Below are 18,665 nucleotides of genomic sequence, written 5' to 3' on the forward strand. Positions count from 1 at the left end.
CCTTTTAGCTGCTTGTGTAAGACAAACATGCCATTTACTGTGCAATAGAATCAATTGACATAAACCCAGTACTAAAAATGGCAACATGGCGAAATCCTTCGCAGAATATGTTGGTCCCCAGGCCACTCAAAGCCACCATAACAGTAAGATTTCAAAGGAGATAGATAGGTAGACAGACAAATGGAAGCCAACTGAGGATAGCACTTCTGTTTGGTGAAGTGGGCTCTCTAGACTGCAAAAGCTTGTGCTGTAATAAATCTCCAAGGTGCTGCATGGAAGCTTGTGCCATTCTTAGTCTTTAAGATGCTACAAGTCACTCTGTTCTTTCTTCTGTTCATTTTTCTTTTGCAGAAAGAGGCTGTTGACGTGTCCAGAATAGAATAAGGGCGTCAATGCCCTCTGCTGTCTAGAAGCAGAGATGCACATCCCTGGATTACTGTCACCTATGCTGTCTGAGATACTGCTACAGCTCGATGGAGTTCATCAAGCCCAGGTTAAGGGGGGTGGAGCGGTGGGGAGAGAAGGGGAATGAAGCATGCCCCAAATTCAATTACAATCTTTTAAAATACAAGGAGAAGGTTTGGCACATTTGGAAGCTTTTTGCAAGAAGGGAGACCACTTTTGCATTGAAGAGAAACGAGAAAACGCTTCATCAAAAAAGAGGATGCCGATTTGCAAGTGCATGTGCTGATTTACAATATATGTACAGGTGCAACTTTAGATACAATTACTATAGAGGCAATGTAACTAGATATACAATACGCCTTGCCATAGTGGGGACCCTATAGCCACCCACGAGACTGCGGTGCTTATTCAGTCAGTTGCCCAGGAGCTTGCAAATTAAAGATTCCTCCTGCTCTCCCTTCTAGTGGTTCTTTTATCTTATTCATAGAGGATGCCTTCAAGTAGACCAGCAGTCCTTTTCAGACCCTGGCTCACCTTTAATCCAAACATGCATTGCAGGATCCATTTCTCTCTCTTTTGCCTTGTCCTGTATGGTGTAATGACCCACCAGAGGGCTGTCCTCCGTGACTGTCTTCTGTTAAGTAGGAGACGTGTCCTGTTACAGAGAGAAGGGAGGCAGGGGAAGTCCTGGTAAGATGTCCAGGCTGAAATGAAACCCTGGCAGAATGAATGCACGATAGTTTTGTAAGCCGCTATAAGTATCCGTGCTAATCACATAAAAGACAACGCTATAGATTTTGCGGGGGATTCATTAATTTGATTTATTGCAAATTGTTATTTCTGGATCTTTCTTAATACGTTTTATTGGACTTGCTGGTTCTGTAACTGGATTTGCAATGGCTTTTAGTCAAATACAATAAATGATTGATTGATTGATTGTCTTACACAGGGACTTTCCTTCAAGTCGACAAGGTGCAACGAGGCCTTGTGTTCAAATCTCGGAGTGCACTGTCCTGCATGTTTAAAATGAACATTATTTATTTTACTCGGACCACGTTTATATGCAGGTTAACCATAAAAAAAATCTAAGTAGTCTGCACAAAACAGTCCTTTGGGAAGAAGGCCAGGATATAAATTTTAAAAATAAAAACACAAAAATATAAATATAACATGTTCATATTAAAAATACCAACAAAAATCAAAAACACTGAAGATATAAACAAAACCAACGAGCTGGCGGCGAATCCAGGCTCCGCTCAGAACCGAACTGCAGCAACCAGCGTGCACTGCGGGCTCCGGCTCGTCTCGGACTACAACTCCCAGAGTGCCTTTCGCGCTGGCGGTTGGAGGAGGAATGCGAATAAGACGGCGGCCGCCTCCGCCTCGGCTTCCCCCTTCCCCCACTTCCCATCGTGCCCTGCGCAGGCTGTAGCGAGTGAGAGGCCGCGCTAGGGTCGGTCTCCGCGGCCTGGGCTCGCGCCGTTGTTCCACCTCCCCCACCCCGCCGCGCTCCCCTGGTTTCCAAGGAGACGCCAACCCCCCCTTCCCCTCCGCCGCGCTCTCGGCTCACCTCGTAGCTGCCGCCGCCGCCGCCATGTCGGCCCAGGCCCAGATGCGGGCGCTGCTCGACCAGCTGATGGGCACGGCCCGGGACGGTGAGTAGGGACGGGCGAGGCGGGGGCCTGCAGGAAGGAAGCGAGCGAGCGAGCGCCTCGGGCCTGGCGCGGACAGAGCCTTTGGGGGCCCCTGCAGTGGCGGAGCGCTGAGGAGGCGACCAGCCGCCGCCGCCGCCTCCGGTGTCCATCGGCGGGGCCTCGCCTCACCCACAGCAGGGCCTCGCTTCCCCTGCAAACTGAGGCTTTCCATCCCCTGAAAGAGGCAGCGGCTCTTTCTCTTCTTAATAAATCCATAAGGTTTGAGGGGTTCCGTTTCTGGGAGGCCAGGGATGAGTGAGCGCTCAGCATATGCTCAGAGGCGCTCTTGCCCCAATCGCCACGCGCGTTTTATTTCACACGTCCTTGGCTTGAGCCTTTGCGTTGTACCCTGCTAGGAAAAGCCCCTCCCTGCTCATATTTGTGAGAGAGGGGCTTTGGGATTATCCTAGGATTATATGATAAGGGGATAAGAAGGACGTTTTTGGCTGATGGGCATCTAAAATGAGGAGCAACTTTGAATTGCTTCTTTCAGTTAGCCAGGATAGGTAAGTGGAGCTTCCAAGTCCAGCAGAAGTCTACCTCTTAATACCAGAAGTGCTTGTGTATGTTTTAGGGTGGGGTGAGGGCTCCCTGCCTTTGTGGCCTCCTTGTAGGTTTGCCAAGGGGCAGTTTGGAAACTGGATGTTTGAAGGAGTAGATGGAGCATTGGCCTGAGCCAATGTTACTGCTGAGCCATATGGAGAGTTTATAGCAAAAGACAGCTGGGTGCTAGCTGGCCGGAAGTCAAACCTGTCAGGCCAGTTTAAAGTTTGGCTGTGTGGCAAGTTGGCCAGTGTAGTGATTGTTGGTCATGGCATTGTGGGTGGTGAGCGTCACCAAGCACAGCGCTTGGACGAAGGTGCCTAAGCAGGGTAGCCAAGTCCCCAGCACCTGCATTATCATGCCTTCAAGGTGTGCCAGTCCAAATGCCCACCAAAGCTGGTGGCATAGTTCTTGACGTAACATCTAATTCCTGGAAACATCTGCTCAGTAGCCTAAAACACTGCTACAGATGGTATAAGGGAAACAATCAGGTGTTTTAGAGTAACTTAGGATCTAGTGCGTTCAGTACATTTCGAGGGCACTCTTGGAAAGCATTGGCAAGGAATACATATTACATTAAATCCCATAACTCGGACACTTAAAGCTGCCTGAAACATAAGGCTTTAAATGCCAGATTTGTTGGTTTTAGCTCTGTATCATGAGCTGAAAGCCTGACTTTTTCTGGTCTTATGTGGTGAGGCTTTTCTTTTGTAGACTCGCCTGTAGAGGTAATGCTTCGTGAATAAAAGCACGAAGGTAGGCCTGTTCTGTATGGAAACGGGACTTTAGTGCTAGCCCCAGGACATCCCCTTGAAAAGCTGTGCATTCCTGTCAAGGTTTGTATCTGCTTCCTTACTTGAATCGGCAACTATCTGGCACATTTGCAGAACTCTGTAGATAACTTTTTGCACTTTGTTTCGTAAATGAATAAGTGCTCGTTCTTTCTTTGTGTATTTGAGTTGCTTTTGAATTGCTTCCCATAATTTTATTTCATACAAACTGAACAATTGTGGCCCCTCTATTTTATTTATAAAGGTTCAGTGTATCTTTGCCTGCCTACATCAATCTGCAAGGGAGTTGCAGAAAAGCCTCATGTTCATCGAGCCGTGAGTCACAACCAATTTTTAAAGCTGTTATAACAAAAAAAGTGTTTGCTGCTTTTTTCACAAGTAACTTTAAAAGTGTAGCTTAGAAAAGAAAGAAAAAAGGGAAAAAATACATTTTTAGTAGACACAACATTAATCCTGGATGCTTGCGAATCCTGATCTATAGTCATACACAGACTAGCTTTTAAAAAACAATTGTCACATACCATTACCACTTTGCCTTTACTTTTTATGTATCATTCCCCTGACTTCCTTACTGCAGGTGTGGGCAAGAAAACTTTTCCTTTAAAACTTTTCAACAGCGGGCATAAAAATTCTGCAGCTGAGGTCTTGAAGAAGGCAGATGGGTATAGTATATGTTGGAGCTCGCAGTGTGTATTAACTAACTTCCCTTTTTTTTTGTTGGTTTTGCTTGTTTTTAAGTGGCTCCCAAATGTAAAAATGTTTTCTGAGGGCGGGGAAGGGGAGGGACAAAACAAATTATACTCTTCAGATCAACACCAAAATACGTCTGGTGGCCCTGTGGCACCTCATTGCTTCTTAACAGTACAAGGCAGCAGCATTAACTGAAAAGACAGTGAATTAATAAATGGCTGCTTATTAAAATTCCCAGGTGTTGATCTGTTTTGTTCATGGTGTTCAGAGAGCACAGGTTTTGATATCTCCAGACCCTTCTCCATGCAGAAGAAAATTCTTTGTGGTCTGGATCCTTGGCTGACTCTACTATCATTTTACATAGATGTCTGGCTACGGGCATTCTTGTGGTCAGCACCATTCTTAGTAAGTGGTGCATGTGACATTAAATGCTATACTTGCTTCGATTCTCAGCTGTGAAAGAAAAATGAATATTCTGCGACTTAATGCCTTTGTAGTTCTTCAAGCAGTTCTGGGGTTCGTGAAGTATTTTTATCTGCATAATGAGGCGAAATAGAAACTTACCACAGTTTACCTTGCTTAGCATTTTAAATGTTTTTTTTTTCATATTTATAATCAAACATGAATTTCAGGAGATGAAACGAGGCAAAGGGTGAAGTTCACAGATGAACGAGTCTGCAAGAGCCACCTTCTGGATTGTTGCCCTCATGATATTTTAGCAGGAACGGTAAGTACCCTTCCTGATGGTGTTACAGAATATATGGTTTAACAGTTAAATCCTGCGTGGAATCATTCTGTGTAGCTATGTGTACAAACTCAAAAAACCCAAGTGGTGTCAAGCTGGCAACCTCCCGTTTCTCTAATAATCAGGATCATAATACTTTGGAGTACAGTGGAATTCTGTGTGATGTTACTTAAACATTATGAAAAACTCTACATGCACACTTAAGTGTTCTGGTTATGAAATTGAGGTAGCTAAGTTGAGCCCTTAATCTTATCTGTAATGGGCAGCAGTCAAGTAGTTACCTAGGCAGCAGAATTCAAATATATCCAGTCAGCTGATGTGAAAGGGGACATATAAGGAAAAGCAGTAAGATGTTCTCTTAGTAATGTGTGTCCCTTTTATTTGTGACAATTTCATATAAAATGTGGATCAGCAAATAACTCAACCTTCTTTTATTTAACAAAAAACACACAGAGCATTAATACATATAGCAGAATATAATTCAGCCTTGTATTTGAAATGGCAGAATTTTTGAATTGACATGTTTCAGAAGTGCATAATTGGCCCACAATGGAATACACCAAATGAATTTTAAATGGTTAAAAAGAATACAAAACCCTTTTAAATATGTATATTATTTTAAAGCTGTAGGGCTGTATCTAGTGTCATTCCTACTCAGAGTAGACCCATTGAAATGAATGAACATGACTTTCATTAATTGTGATGTATACTTTTAAGTAAAACTTAGTTGGATACAACCCATATATATTAATGTCATCTGACTCAAAATGAACATGTATAAGGTAGAGTTACTTTTTTCACTTTTCCAAACCTGGCTCATGCATTCCTATAAGCCTAATCATATTTTCACATGAATGTAAAGGTCTCAGTTTGTTTTGTCTTCTTTCCCCCCTTCTCAACAGCGCATGGACCTTGGAGAGTGTACAAAAATTCATGATTTGGCACTAAGAGCAGATTATGAAATCGCAAGTAAAGAGAGGGACCTGTTCTTTGAGTTGGACGTAAGTGCTTTGTGTTTTTTCCCGGTAATGAAATGCTGGTATCAGATTGGGCAACAGTAAGTCTGATATTCCCGCTAATCTTGTGACATTTTCCTTTGTAAGCTTCCTGCAAAGGTTAGCAGAAGTTTTCTATACCATTCACAAAACAGTGATTTCTGAACTATGTAGAGTTACAACTAGTGGTTGTCAGACAGAGACTTAGAACATTGCACTCTAGATTTTAATGAGCAGTTTGTTACTAGACACAAAGTGTCTAGGGTTTCTCTTCAGAGCAAAGTTGTCATGCTGGGCACTGCCTCCAAATAATCCCAATGCAACAAGCCCATAAAACAATTGCTGGTTAATTTGCAGACTGCGTGGTGTTTATTTTTATAGGAATATAGATATTCCTATATTGTTGATTCAATTATTGTTGATAATGTGATGTGCTTCTGCCCTGCCCGAAACGGGTGCAGTCACTGAGGCCTGCACTCTGAGATCAGAGTGGAGCCCACTGGTCTCATAATCAATACCACTGAGCTAAATCTAGCTTGTAGCTCTTTAAAGCAGTGTTTCCCAACCTTGGGTCTCCAGCTGTTTTTGGACTACTACTCCCATCATCACTAGCCAGCAAGACCAGCGGTCCAGGGTGATGGGAATTGTGGTCTGAAAACGGCTGGAAACCAAAGGTTGGGAAACACTGCTTTAAAGCAGCCTTTGCGAACCAGGTGCCCTCCAGATGATCTGGACTACAGCTCCCATCAGTCCTATCCAGTACATGCTTAACTGAGCAGAGTTGCCCTATCCTCTTTCTTCTGAGGAATCCAGCTCAATATATCCTCTGCTGTACCTAAGAATTCTATTATAAGAGCAGTGTAAATAGTATTTCAGTTATTTTAAACCTCTACCTAAAAATGTCTTTGTTGCCATTTTGCCATTCTTGGTGTTTACAAACTAGCATCTCTGCTAGGGTTTAATAATTTGATGTACCACAACAGCATTAGGATATTGGTTTGGGGTCTGAAGAAATGGGTTTTCTAAACACACCTCTGCTTTTATCCTGAAGAAACTTCTCTTGTTCCCACCTCACCATCAGTTGCTTTCACCCGCCCCTTACTGTCGCCATCAATTTTAATCTGAAATACCAACAAGAGGATCGTGTTCATCTTGGGGCATCTCTTCCAACAGGGAAAAGAATATTGAAGTAACGTTTTGTGCGTACACCCTTCCTATATATGTGTCAGCTTTGTTTGTTTGTACATCTGTAGGCAATGGACCACTTGGAATCCTTCATTGCTGAGTGTGACAGAAGAACTGAACTGGCAAAGAAACGACTTGCAGAAACACAGGAAGAGATCAGTGCTGAAGTAGCTGCAAAGGTACTTCAGTCGGGCAAAATCATGTGTGGCAGCCTCCTTTCTCAAAGGCTGTATCAGCAGTTGCCATCCTATTCTCTTGTTACATGGGGCTCCCAGTCTCCTCTGATTTACTGGACCAATTAGATTCATACTTGCCCAGCTTCAGTAATGCTGCATCCCCAGATGTTCCCAGATAGTTCAGTTGGCATCTATGTGAGAAGCTGGTCCTATCGTAAAAGTTAAATGCACGAGCTCTTTAAGTTGGGTGGTCCTTAGTTCAAGCTTCCTTGAAGCTCATGTCAAGGTGTGATATAAAACGTAATACAATTTCCCTAGCCTTATAAATAAGCCCGCAACACTTACCAGCATGTAATAAATATTACTAGCCTGATGGGGGCTGGAAAAGGAGGATCAGAGAACTGCAGGAGCATCTGCATTTCTGTGCTGCAGAGGAGGAAGTAGAGGCTGCTGTCCTTTAGCAGCTGCCATGGTTTCTTTGCTGGGCTTTGTTCTGTCTCTCCCCCACCAGCCCTTAGGTTTTTTAACTGCCTTTCACTGTAAGATCCCAGGGTGGGTTACATCAATTTAAAACACAGTATTATAAACATTTTAAAACATTGGCATCACAAGGATGGGGTGGGTCTTGAAAATTCAAAGGTCAGAGTAAAGAAGGCTGGTGCTGCAATGATACTGCAATCACAAATTCACTATCAGCTCCAGGGATAGAGTTAGCTTACCTTAAAAGATTACTTGGATGAGGCATTTGCCTTCCAAGCACTTTATAAATTAATAAACAAATAAGCGGTTCATTTTTGTTTCAGTATGTGTTCTGCTTTTCTACCAAAAGGCGCTCAAGGTAGCTTGAAATGCATTGCAAAGCCAAAGGAAACAGGCTTCAAGCCAATTTACTGCATTAGAAGGGAATGCCCCATTCCCCATTTTCCCTTAAATCTTTTGCACAAGAACTTTCCCCTTAGACCAGTGATGGCCAAACTTGGCCCTCCAGCTGTTTGGGGACTACAACTCCCATCATCCCTAGCTAACTGGACCAGTGGTCAGGGATTATGGGAATTGTAGTCCCCAAACAGCTGGAGGGGCCATTAAATTCCTTGTGTGCCCAGACCAAAGTCAGATACCAAAGATGCAATCTGTTCCCTTGATCACTAAACACCATCTCTCCTCTCCAGGCAGAAAAGGTGCATGAACTAAATGAAGACATTGGCAAACTTCTGGCTAAAGCCGAGCAGCTGGGGGCTGAAGGGAATGTGGATGAATCTCAGAAGATACTGATGGAAGTCGAGAAAGTCCGAGCAAAAAAGAAAGAAGCAGAGGTTTGCTTTGCTCTCTTTTTATTGATAATGTTCTTTACAAAAATCATAATTGTTTTTTATTTAGCCTGGTTTAGCTGCAAAAATGCACCATACTAAAGCAAAATGTAGAGTTGTCTCAAAGCAAAACTAGGTGAGGAAATACTAATTACTGTCTTTCTTGCTTGAAATGACAGCTTCTGAGTATTCCCGAACAGTTCCTCGTGTAAATCCTTCTTTGTAAAGGTGCGTTAGCATCCTAACACAATAGGTGCAGGATTAACTGAGCTGTAGGTCAGATAGTGGCTACTATTTCTAGTATATCAGGGTAGGTAAAAAAGTAAAGGTAAGGGACCCCTGACAGTTAAGTCCAGTCGCGAACGACTCTGGGGTTGCAGCGCTCATCTCGCTTTACTGGCTGAGGGAGCAGACGTTTGTCCACAGACAGTTTTTCCGGGTCATGTGGCCAGCATGACTAAGCCGCTTCTGGCGAAACCAGAGCAGCGCACAGAAACACCATTTACCTTCCCGCTGGAGCGGTATCTATTTATCTACTTGCACTTTGACGTGCTTTTGAACTGCTAGGTTGGCAGGAGCTGGAACCGAGCAACGGGAGCTCATCCCTTCGCGGGGATTCAAACCGCCGACCTTCCGATCGGCAAGCCCTAGGCTCAGTGGTTTAGACCACAGCGCCACCCGCATCCCTAGGGTAGGAGTACAGTGTTAATAAGCTGGGAGAAATTGTTTAGGGTGGAGAGATGAAAGCATAAGAGATAAGCACTGTGGAAGTATTAATACTCAGCTGTCTGATCCTCCATAGGAGGAATACCGTAATTCTATGCCTGCATCCAGTTTCCAGCAACAGAAGCTGCGTGTCTGTGAGGTCTGCTCTGCATACCTTGGTCTCCATGATAACGATCGCCGACTTGCTGATCACTTTGGAGGCAAATTGCACTTGGGCTTCATTCAGATTCGTGAGAAGCTGGACCAATTGCGGGTGAGAACTCTGGTGTGGGGCAGCTCCTTTGGATGCAGAAGGCTACAGTTCAATCTCTGCTGTACAGATGCCCTGAGGGGGGATTGTAGCCCTGCTTCATGGCTCCTGTGAAATGTGGTTACGTGAGCAATATGCTCTTGTGCACTTGGAGCATTGTCCGTCTCGTGCTCAAGCCGTTGGAGAACCATCCTGGTTAGAGGATGAATTGAGTTTTTTTGTCAGACTTGTGTTGTAGCACGCAGCCGCGTTTAACAAGGTTTGCTATCTGTATCATAGAAAACTGTGGCAGAGAAACAGGAGAAGAGGAATCAGGACCGGTTGAGACGGAGAGAAGAAAGAGAGCGAGAGGAGAGAACGGGTCAACGGTGAGTGAACTCTAGGAAGTATTTGCAGTGGAAGGTTGTGGTGCTGTGGCTTAAGGGTGCTTGTGCTGCTGTGTGAAGATCTCAAAGAAATGGTGTGGCAAAGAGCAGGCATTAGTCACACTTGGATTGTGGGCAGTGCATGGCACGTCAGGGCTATATATTCTGGTTGCTTCCCCAAGTCAAGAGAAAATGTCATGTGTGGGCTTTGGAAAGGAGCAGAAAAGGAGAAATGGGCATGTTGCTGCTTTGGGAAAACTAGCAGGCCCTGCAGGCAAGCAGCAAATGACACAACTGTCCAAACAGCTAGGGTTTTTGCGCTGAAAAAGGTGATTAAACGTGCCTTGCTTTAGCAAATAGCCACCCTATGTAATTGTTTCATAGCCGTTTTTCTGATTCAGCTTTAACATATTCATCATCCATGGCCTTTAAGTCCTGATGTTTAGAATTCTTTTCCTAAGTGTTATTTTGCTCTAAAAGAATATTTGTCCATTTGAAAGATTCCCACAACTCTGTCAGTCATTAACTTACCTGAAACAAATGTTGCTTTTTGCTAGGTCTGGATCCAGAAACAGAGATCGCAGAAGGTGGGTGTTTTAAGTTGGTAATGATGGTTCTTCATTCTGGGTAAGGTGACTGGCATCCCTTTGCAGTTCTTTCTCTTTCTACCATTCTGTTTGAGCATTGGACCAGAGGAGGAACAACCTCGGTGCCTTTTCCAGTTTGTAGCAATTGCTTGCTTGACCAGTCCCTACTGTGGTTTCAAGGAAGTGTATTTAGGGTGGGTAAACCACAATTATTTGAAAGGTTTAAAATATTGGATTGCTCCACTTGGTACAGACTTGTCTTAAAGTCCTTGCAGCATTTTCAGTACATACTTAAAGGCCTTTTCATGCATCCATTCTTTCTGTATGGATGTTAGATTGGCAGTCTCAAGAGGGTGGTCTCATGTTGAACCAAAGCTGTTTAGACTCTGAGAGAAAGCCAACCCCTTTAATTTTGCCTGGATATTTGTAGGAAAGCATTGTAGCTGCTGAGACCCTGGGAGAACATGCTCCTTGTGGCTGAGAGTAAAAGTGGAAGAATGACCGATACATCTTTGCCGAGAATTGCCTTGAATATACTGTAGCTGTTCAGGAGCACAAAACACCACCTTCTTCTTCTCCACATTGTCACATCTGAAATGGAAGCTTTGCATCTTCCTCAACCAGGAAGTGCCCAGGCTCTTGGGGAAGAAGTGCATAATCTGGGCAGAGGTGATGTAAAGGCTGCCTTTTCAGCATGGTGCTGTGGAAGAACTGGAAACTGAGGGAGTACTAAATGTGCAGAAGAGGAAGAAACTGTTCCTGTTCTGCAGTAATGAAATATAAAAGAGCTCAACTTAATCCAAGTAGTAGCTTGCTTGAACTAAATGCACAAAGGATTAATCCACATGTATTAAGTCATCAAGAGATGTTATAGGACAGTGAGTGAAATGAAAGTACTGAATGTTATTGTGTTAGGAAGCATACAGGGTCCTAAAATTACTGGAATTAATGCTTAATCAGCGAGTCACTCTTATATAGAAGCATTTTAGCTGTTTATTAATCTTAAATGTGATTGGCTTATCAGACATTGCTAAATGTTCTGGACAGCATAAGGGGTTGAGGAAGCCTGTTCAAAATATTTTTATGCAAATCTGAAGCTATTGGTGTTCTGCGAGGTATGTCTTTTTCATTTATGCATTAAGACAAGCATGTTTTTATGTAGGATGCTGCAGTCCTACAATACTGGTCAGACTTAACAGTATTAGCCCAGGTTCAATTTCTTCCCTGCCGGTCATTAAACTCATTGGGTGGCATTGAGCAAGTCACTTTCTCAGCCATAACTTACCTAACAGGGTTCTTGTGAGGATAAAATGGAGGAATAACCCTGAATGTAATAAAAACTTGAAATTGAATTTCTTTGCAAATGCAGCAGTGGGGAAATCCAGCAGCTGTTCATGTCAAATTCTCTATATCTCTGGGTTTTATACTGCTTGTTCCTGGTTCTTGCAGGTCTCGCTCTCGAGAGCGGAGGCGAAGGCGTTCGAGGTCCATTTCCCGTGAGAAGCGAAAGTCCCGCTCCAAGTCCCGGGAACGAGAGAGGCACAGGCGCCATCGCAGCCGTTCCGGCAGCCATAGCCGAGGCCACCGGCGGGGATCCAGAGACAGGAGTTCAAAACACAAGTAGGCTTGGCTTTTGCAACCTCTTGGGGAAAGGCTTTTTGACTTGTAGTGTAGCCATGAGAAACGAGTCCAGCTGACTATTGGAGAAACAGTGAGAAAATAGGGATTGGTTCAAAAGTCAATGAACTCCTTCCCAAGGCTGCCATGGGGTGGGGTTGAAGAGAGCTGGTTCACGTGATACAAATAAGCAGGGAATGAAGTTGAAGGCATGTGCTGCTTTCTCCCATTGTCATCCTAGAAGGTAGGGTGTGTAGATGTTGTCCATGAGCTCCAAAAGCCATTTGGGACTCACTAGATTTCTTGTGGACTAGACCTGCAAGGGTGACTTTGCACATCACCTGAGAAGGCTTCCCTACTTCTTTGCAACACTTGCATCTGCTCAAAAGCATGCTAGTTCTTCTGTAAGTAGCAGAGAGAATTCTCTCAGACCCAGAATGTTTGTTTGGAATGGTAGGATCTACTGGATTTGAGACAGGCACATACATTTCTACTTGAGAGAGGCCCAAATCGCTAGCGCTGATCGCTCAGGTGCTGTGTAGGTTTTGGTGGCCTGGCACACTGTGCTTTAATTGCTTTGAGGGTAAACAATAACCCAGGATTACTATTAGGGAGGTAGGCTTGATGTGAACAGGGGCAGTAACATGCTGCATGGCCAGAAGTGCTCCCAGATTTGCTATAAATCCTTCAGAATTGCTCCACCACATGGTTAACTGGATTCTACTTCTTTAAAAATACTGTAGTTCTGATCCTTGCAGAAGCTTAACAGGAAGCACCTCAGTTCAGATCTACTGCATGCAAGCATGTTAACCAAGTGGCCTCCTGACATACAGGTGTACCTAGTAACTTCCAGCTGCTGGTAATCCATAGCAGTACTGCAGGTAGCCTGGGGAAACCTAGTCTCTGTTCACCATGTTCACTGGATTGATAATGTCAACAGTAGATGAGCATTTACAGTTCTCTGCTCTATGAAGGGAAATGGAAAGTAGGTTTTCTAGAAATGGGGTATGTGGAAATTATTGACTCATGGTTGAGATACTAAATTCATTTTTTAAATCTGTCTTGAACATGAACAATAAAGAAAAGAAGTTTGGACAATTAGGAAATGAGGAAGACCCTGTAATTACTATTGCTAAAGAGCAGGTAAGGGAATGCTTCAGAAAACCCAAATGTACAATAGCCCATCTCAAAGTGTTCCCTTGGCGGGGAGGAACTGTATCAGTCATGTTTTCTGGAACAGTTAAAAATTAAAAATGAGAAGGCACAAGAAGTCTCAAAAGAAAATGAAGTGTTTTATTTCTTCTAAAATAGAAATCATACTTTGATATGTTGCTATCCCTAAAAAGTCAACATCTCAACAATAGATACTGAAGCTTCAAGAAGATGTAAAATGATACATAAGAGACTGTGTTGGGTAAAGAGTTGAATAATTTGCGGATGTTTGGGCTATTCCCATCTTCTGCTTTTGCATTGTTTATCCTTTAGATGCCAACACTTCCAACTACTCTTAAGTTGTTTTGAGTTGCTGTGGCAAACCTGTGACTAATAAATTTAATTAATAAATAATAAGCTTTATAGTGTGTTGGTGTAGCATAGAATAATAAAAGCATTGTAGGAGAACTGATATTGGATCCCCCCCCCCAATTCTGTTGACCAAGTCCACTCTAGAGAAGCTCCCTGTAAAATAAAGCTGTTTGTGTTTGAGTTGCTGATTGCCTTTCTCAGCTTGATAGAAGCTTAGAGCCTAATTTGTAGCTATCCTTAGCTGATTTTTGGTATAAAGACTGAATGCTTCTGCTTCTTATTTGACAAAGTTGGCCATCCACATTGCAGCTTTGAATTTTTATAAGCCGCTATGTGTATGCAGGCCCCCCCCCACACCTTTAGCTGATCACTTTTGTCATGCTTAGTGTTTGTGTAGTTACAGTAGTCCCTACCCCAGGGTAACAATTTTAATTTATTTCATGCATTTATGTCCTGCCATTCTTCCAGTGAGACAGGAGGTGCTTTTAAGGTGCACAGTGACCCTATGAGGTGCAGTAAATTAGGCATGACAAAAGGGGTGAGAGTGACAGTGTATGCACATATGCATATGGTGGGTGGGACTCCCCCTGTAGGATGGGGTGCCAAGATCACCTTCACAGGTCACTGTCAGAGACAGTATGTCTCTGAATGCCAGTTGCTTGGAAATGCAAGTGGGGAAAGGTGGCTGTTGTGCTCAGGTCTTGCTAGTGGGTTTCCCATTAGCATCTGATTGGCCATTGTGAGAACAACATGCTGGAGTAGATGGGCTACTGGCCTCATCCAGTCTGAGGGTTCTTAACTTCATTTCTAAGCCCACCGCTGTACAAGAGTGGCTCTCTGTTTTCACAGATGGTGACTGTAGCAATCGGGGCTGGCATCAGGGGCTAGTATCACTGGGCACTTGCTCACACCATAAAGAGAGCTGCTAATTAAAGGGCTGGCAATATGTCACCTCCCCATTTTCACATCAAATCTGATAGCGATGGGCATTGTGTCAGGTTTGTTGGTTGGATCAATCAATCAATCAATCTCTATCCCACTGTTCCTCCCAGAGGAGCCCAAGACAGCAAAGCAGGAAAAAACCATAAATTTAAAATAAAACACCCTCACAGCTGAACAAGTCATACTTGTAAAGCACTTGTGTAAACTGGGATTTGGTGGGAGGGAGGGGGAAACAGGACAAATGACTTAACCCTACATTGTGCTGGCTTCAGGGTGTATGGCACAGTTGAAGGAAGGAAATATCTAGGTATAGGATGGACTGTGGGATAAAACAGGAGTAGATATGTGTGAGAGATGTATAAAAAACAAGTTGTCAAAAGAAATTGGTTACTAGTCAAGAGGGAAGCAGGGGAACTCCCCGAAGCACAAAGAAAGAGATTTGTGACAGTGTAGAAGCATAGGAAAGAGCCTTGTTTAGTATTGATGTCATTGTTGAATTTCTAGGTTTGATTGAACAAAAGAATAACTGAACAAAATTCATTTTATTGCAAACTTGTATTGTTTACTTCTCTGGTCCTGGGCAGATGGGCTCAGCAGTCATTGCACTGAGTTTATTCTTCTATCTTGCTAAGCCTGGAATTTGATTGACTAATCTCATCCTAGAGTGAACCATTGTGGTCCATTCCCTGGATCCGGGGCATGGAACCTTTTTGGCTTATCAGAATCTAACCTTGTGGGCCAAATTTAAGAGGTAGTTGAGGCTGCACACCTGTCAGTCACCTGACACCACAGATTGCCCAGTGCTTTGAAGTCTCAAAGCCGGGAGTTCAAAGCACCATGTGCATCCCAGTCATCTGGTACATTTAGAGTTCCCTGCAGGGAGCTTCCTAGCACACCTGATCCAGCAGGCTTCAGCTCTATTGCACATTCTCCAGTCCATTTGAAAATAATCAGGGATCCTGGCAGACCACTTAAGAAACATCATTTTTTTCTTTTACAAATCAAAGCAATATGCATAATTTGTCTTTTTCTAATCATAGTCCTGTGTCTTTCAAATGGGGTGGGCATGCTGTTTCTGTGAGTGATGTTGATTGGAGAGCTTGTCAGCTTTTTCCTCAGGTCAGCATTCGTCCTGTGTTTGGACTTAAGAGTAGACAGGCCATTCAGGACCCTTCTTCAATGGATTGATTTTTTTTGGGGGGGGGTTGATTGCACCAGCACCATATTATGAAAATATTGGCCCTTAGCCTGTTTGACAGTCTAGTCTTGATCAAAATAGCATTGCTTCTCATTTTTTGTTTCCAGCAAAAAGGGCTGTGCACAGATATCTATAGCTCAGTTGGTAGAGCATGAGACTGGTTAATCTCAGGGTTGTGGATTTGAACCCCACATTGGGCAAAAGATCCCTGTAGCTGCAGGGGGTTGGACTTGGAGACCCTTGTGGTCCCATCCCACTCTGCAGTTCTGCAATATTGTTAACTGTTCTATAGTCTTTCCATGGGCAACCTGATTGCAGCTTGTAGATTTCAGCTTATGAACCTCTGCATCTAGTGCTTGACCTTAACTCTGGATTTAGGTAGTACCTCACCCTGTGCTTAATGTCTACCAACCCTGGAGGGTGGCTCTTCCCGCCCATCTGGGCTCTCTTTCTGCCCGTGGTCCAGAAAGGAGAATTGGTAGGCTAAGTCCACAGTTCCCTTTTCTGGTCTGAAATGTTTTCACAGACACACATGCACTTTCCATTCTAGAGCCCTACAGTATGCTCTGGTTTGCTCTCCAGATCCTCTAGAGATCGGTCTTCAAGGGAGAAATCACGGGAAAGAGACAAGAAAGAGAAGAGCTCTTCTGAACGGCGACACGAAAGCACGAATGGCAAATCTCACCCTAAGAGATCTGAAGAGAGGGAAGCCGGCGAGATCTGAACTCCGGACGCGATCTGTATTGTACTGTATATATAGTCTTGAGAAATGTTCTACACAGCCCAAATTTTTCTCATTTATATTAACTGAATACAGCACATCTTTTGTAGTTCTGAATTTCTATTGTTTCTGCAGGTAGCAAAGCCAGTAGTGTGACAGTTTCCTATACTGTTGACTTGAGACTTTTGTCTTTTAATTGAAAGAAACAAACTCAGTTGCTGGTCTTCAGTGCAGTTTAGCGACTTAAGCAGAATGCAGCAGAAGCAGGCAGAAGCTGTGGGGGTGGCGGGATCATAACGTGCTGTAAAAACTCATGCTCCACCTGCCTATGTTAAAACATCACTTGCCTTTCTATTGCAGACTTGAGTTCATAACATACTAAAGAACCTCAGCAGCGCTGGTACTCCCCACCCCCCTTTCTAAATATGGCAGGTTCATGTAATGTTTCTGATATCCAAGACACTTATCTAAATATGAACAAGCCAGATTGGTCAAAAGTAACCTACGCCACAGCCTAGCTTAATAAAGTTGTTTTGGGACAGCTGTACAACATGGCACAATATCTCTTCTTTTTTTGTTGTAGTAGTTGTATTTAGAGCTTGGTGAAAGTAGCACAGCATTTAAAATTTAAATGGATGTTAATTGGATTATTTTGTCAAGTTATGCAACTCATCAGTGTGAATTTTGCACTTCGGGACTCCATTTTTCTGTGTCTGCTTCCTAATTTCCAGGTTGCCAGTATTGATCCCACTGAATATAAATAATGTTGTTCCCTGATGGAGAGGTCCTGGTGTAAGTGGGATGGGATTCCTCACATTGCAGCCTCAAACCGGAAGGCACGTTAGAGCAATTCCATTAAGAGCAGTGTTTACAATAACACAGAATGACTCTACCAATTTGGCAGATGAGGACCTGGCATGGGGAGCTCTGTCGTGGGACAAACAAACAACTCCCACATCTAGATTGATTCTGCAGTTACAGAGGGGTGGGGTGGGGGAGCAAGATGCACTATTCTTGTTGGCGGCAGTTAAGCAGATTGCAATTCTGCCAAGACTGCATTTGCGGTGACAACCTGAAACACAGCTGGTAGGGGTGTGTCAAAGAGGTAGAGGGGCATAATCATAGTCATGTACTTCAGGTTCTTTTAATAACTGCTGATAGCAGCGGAAAACAGTCAAGGTGCTGCTGCAGAGAGTGGTGTCCAGGGTACTAGGAGTTTTTGACTTTTTATTTGTATAATTATCTAGTAGCTTACTGACCAATTCCTGTGTGCCTCTTCTTCCCTCCAACTCCCTTTTTTTCCCTTTATTTTGTGCTGCAGAATTGTGTTCATCAATGCATGTTTAATCAAGTTTCTTTTCCGTTTTATTCTCACTGCTGAATTCTACCCCCCCCCCCCGCCCCAAGAGGAGTGGTTGAGTGTGTGTTCTCTCAGCCTTTTGTGTTTGTGAGTGACTACCAGGAGAACTAATGAGCCAGCAGAAGGAGCAGATGTGTTTCCTTTGGGGAAATCGGATTCAGACCTACAGCTGCCATTGGGACAGGTAATATCTGGGCATACTCAGACCTAGAATGTGTTGCCCTCTGGAAAGTCAGAGGGCGCAGTGAGAAGCCAGCAAGGCATATCGTATTGAGTGTATAAAATATTAGGAATTCATCCCTCTGTGGGGTTTTTATGTTTAGTATGAGCAGTTTGATCCTTAACAGCACCTTTGTTTGCCTTTGAGGGATATTGGTCTAAGTAACAAAGATGTAAGTAAAACGCTCTTCTCTTGCCAGTCTCATTCACATTAAAAGCTTATCTTTGTGGCTCGGAGTGAACAGTCTGTTTTGGTGTAACCCTTAATGCTTGAAATTTCCATGAGCAACTCAGCCCTGTCTTTACTGTCAACCAACTGAAGAGACTGGAGTAAGTTTAATTACAGATGTTGCAAAAATGGGAAGGAAGGACCTAGGAATGGGGAAACCTTTCGGTGGACTAATGCAATAGATACCCTGGGCACATGAAGAAAAACATGGCATTCTTCAGAGCACCACTTTAGTCATCTTTACAGCAAATGTTCAGGGCAGGGCTATACCACAAATGGGAGCTGCAGCAGAATGTCGCAGTGTCCCACATGAGTGCGGATCTGCAGTTCTAGTTGTCCAGGATACTATAAATTCAAGCTGCCCAATTCATTTCTTCCTCCTTGATCCCTTTCTGT

General features: G+C 43.6%; 1 protein-coding gene across 11 annotated transcripts; it reads left to right on the top strand.

The window, feature by feature from the left end:
• Positions 1–1,743: 1,743 nt before the first annotated feature.
• Positions 1,744–18,270, top strand: LUC7L (LUC7 like). 11 transcript variants are annotated; one of them, XM_083585301.1, is made up of 13 exons: positions 1,825–2,060; positions 3,678–3,748; positions 4,011–4,095; positions 4,756–4,850; positions 5,771–5,869; positions 7,117–7,227; positions 8,394–8,537; positions 9,334–9,510; positions 9,787–9,875; positions 10,430–10,459; positions 11,909–12,079; positions 13,158–13,219; positions 16,323–18,270. In XM_083585301.1, the coding sequence occupies exons 3-12, from the start codon at positions 4,092–4,094 to the stop codon at positions 13,183–13,185; spliced, it is 948 nt and encodes a 315-aa protein (XP_083441427.1). In that variant the 5' UTR covers positions 1,825–2,060; positions 3,678–3,748; positions 4,011–4,091; the 3' UTR covers positions 13,186–13,219; positions 16,323–18,270. The 11 variants fall into 11 exon arrangements, with proteins under 11 accessions (XP_083441434.1, XP_083441432.1, XP_083441435.1 ...); XM_083585307.1 differs by lacking the exon at positions 13,158–13,219; XM_083585308.1 differs by lacking the exons at positions 3,678–3,748; positions 4,011–4,095 and having other exon boundaries at positions 1,744–2,060.
• The last annotated feature ends 395 nt before the right edge of the window (positions 18,271–18,665 follow it).

This window comes from Podarcis filfolensis (genome assembly GCF_964270895.1).
Source record: "Podarcis filfolensis genome assembly, chromosome: 14".
NCBI classification, from domain to species: Eukaryota; Metazoa; Chordata; class Lepidosauria; order Squamata; family Lacertidae; genus Podarcis; species Podarcis filfolensis.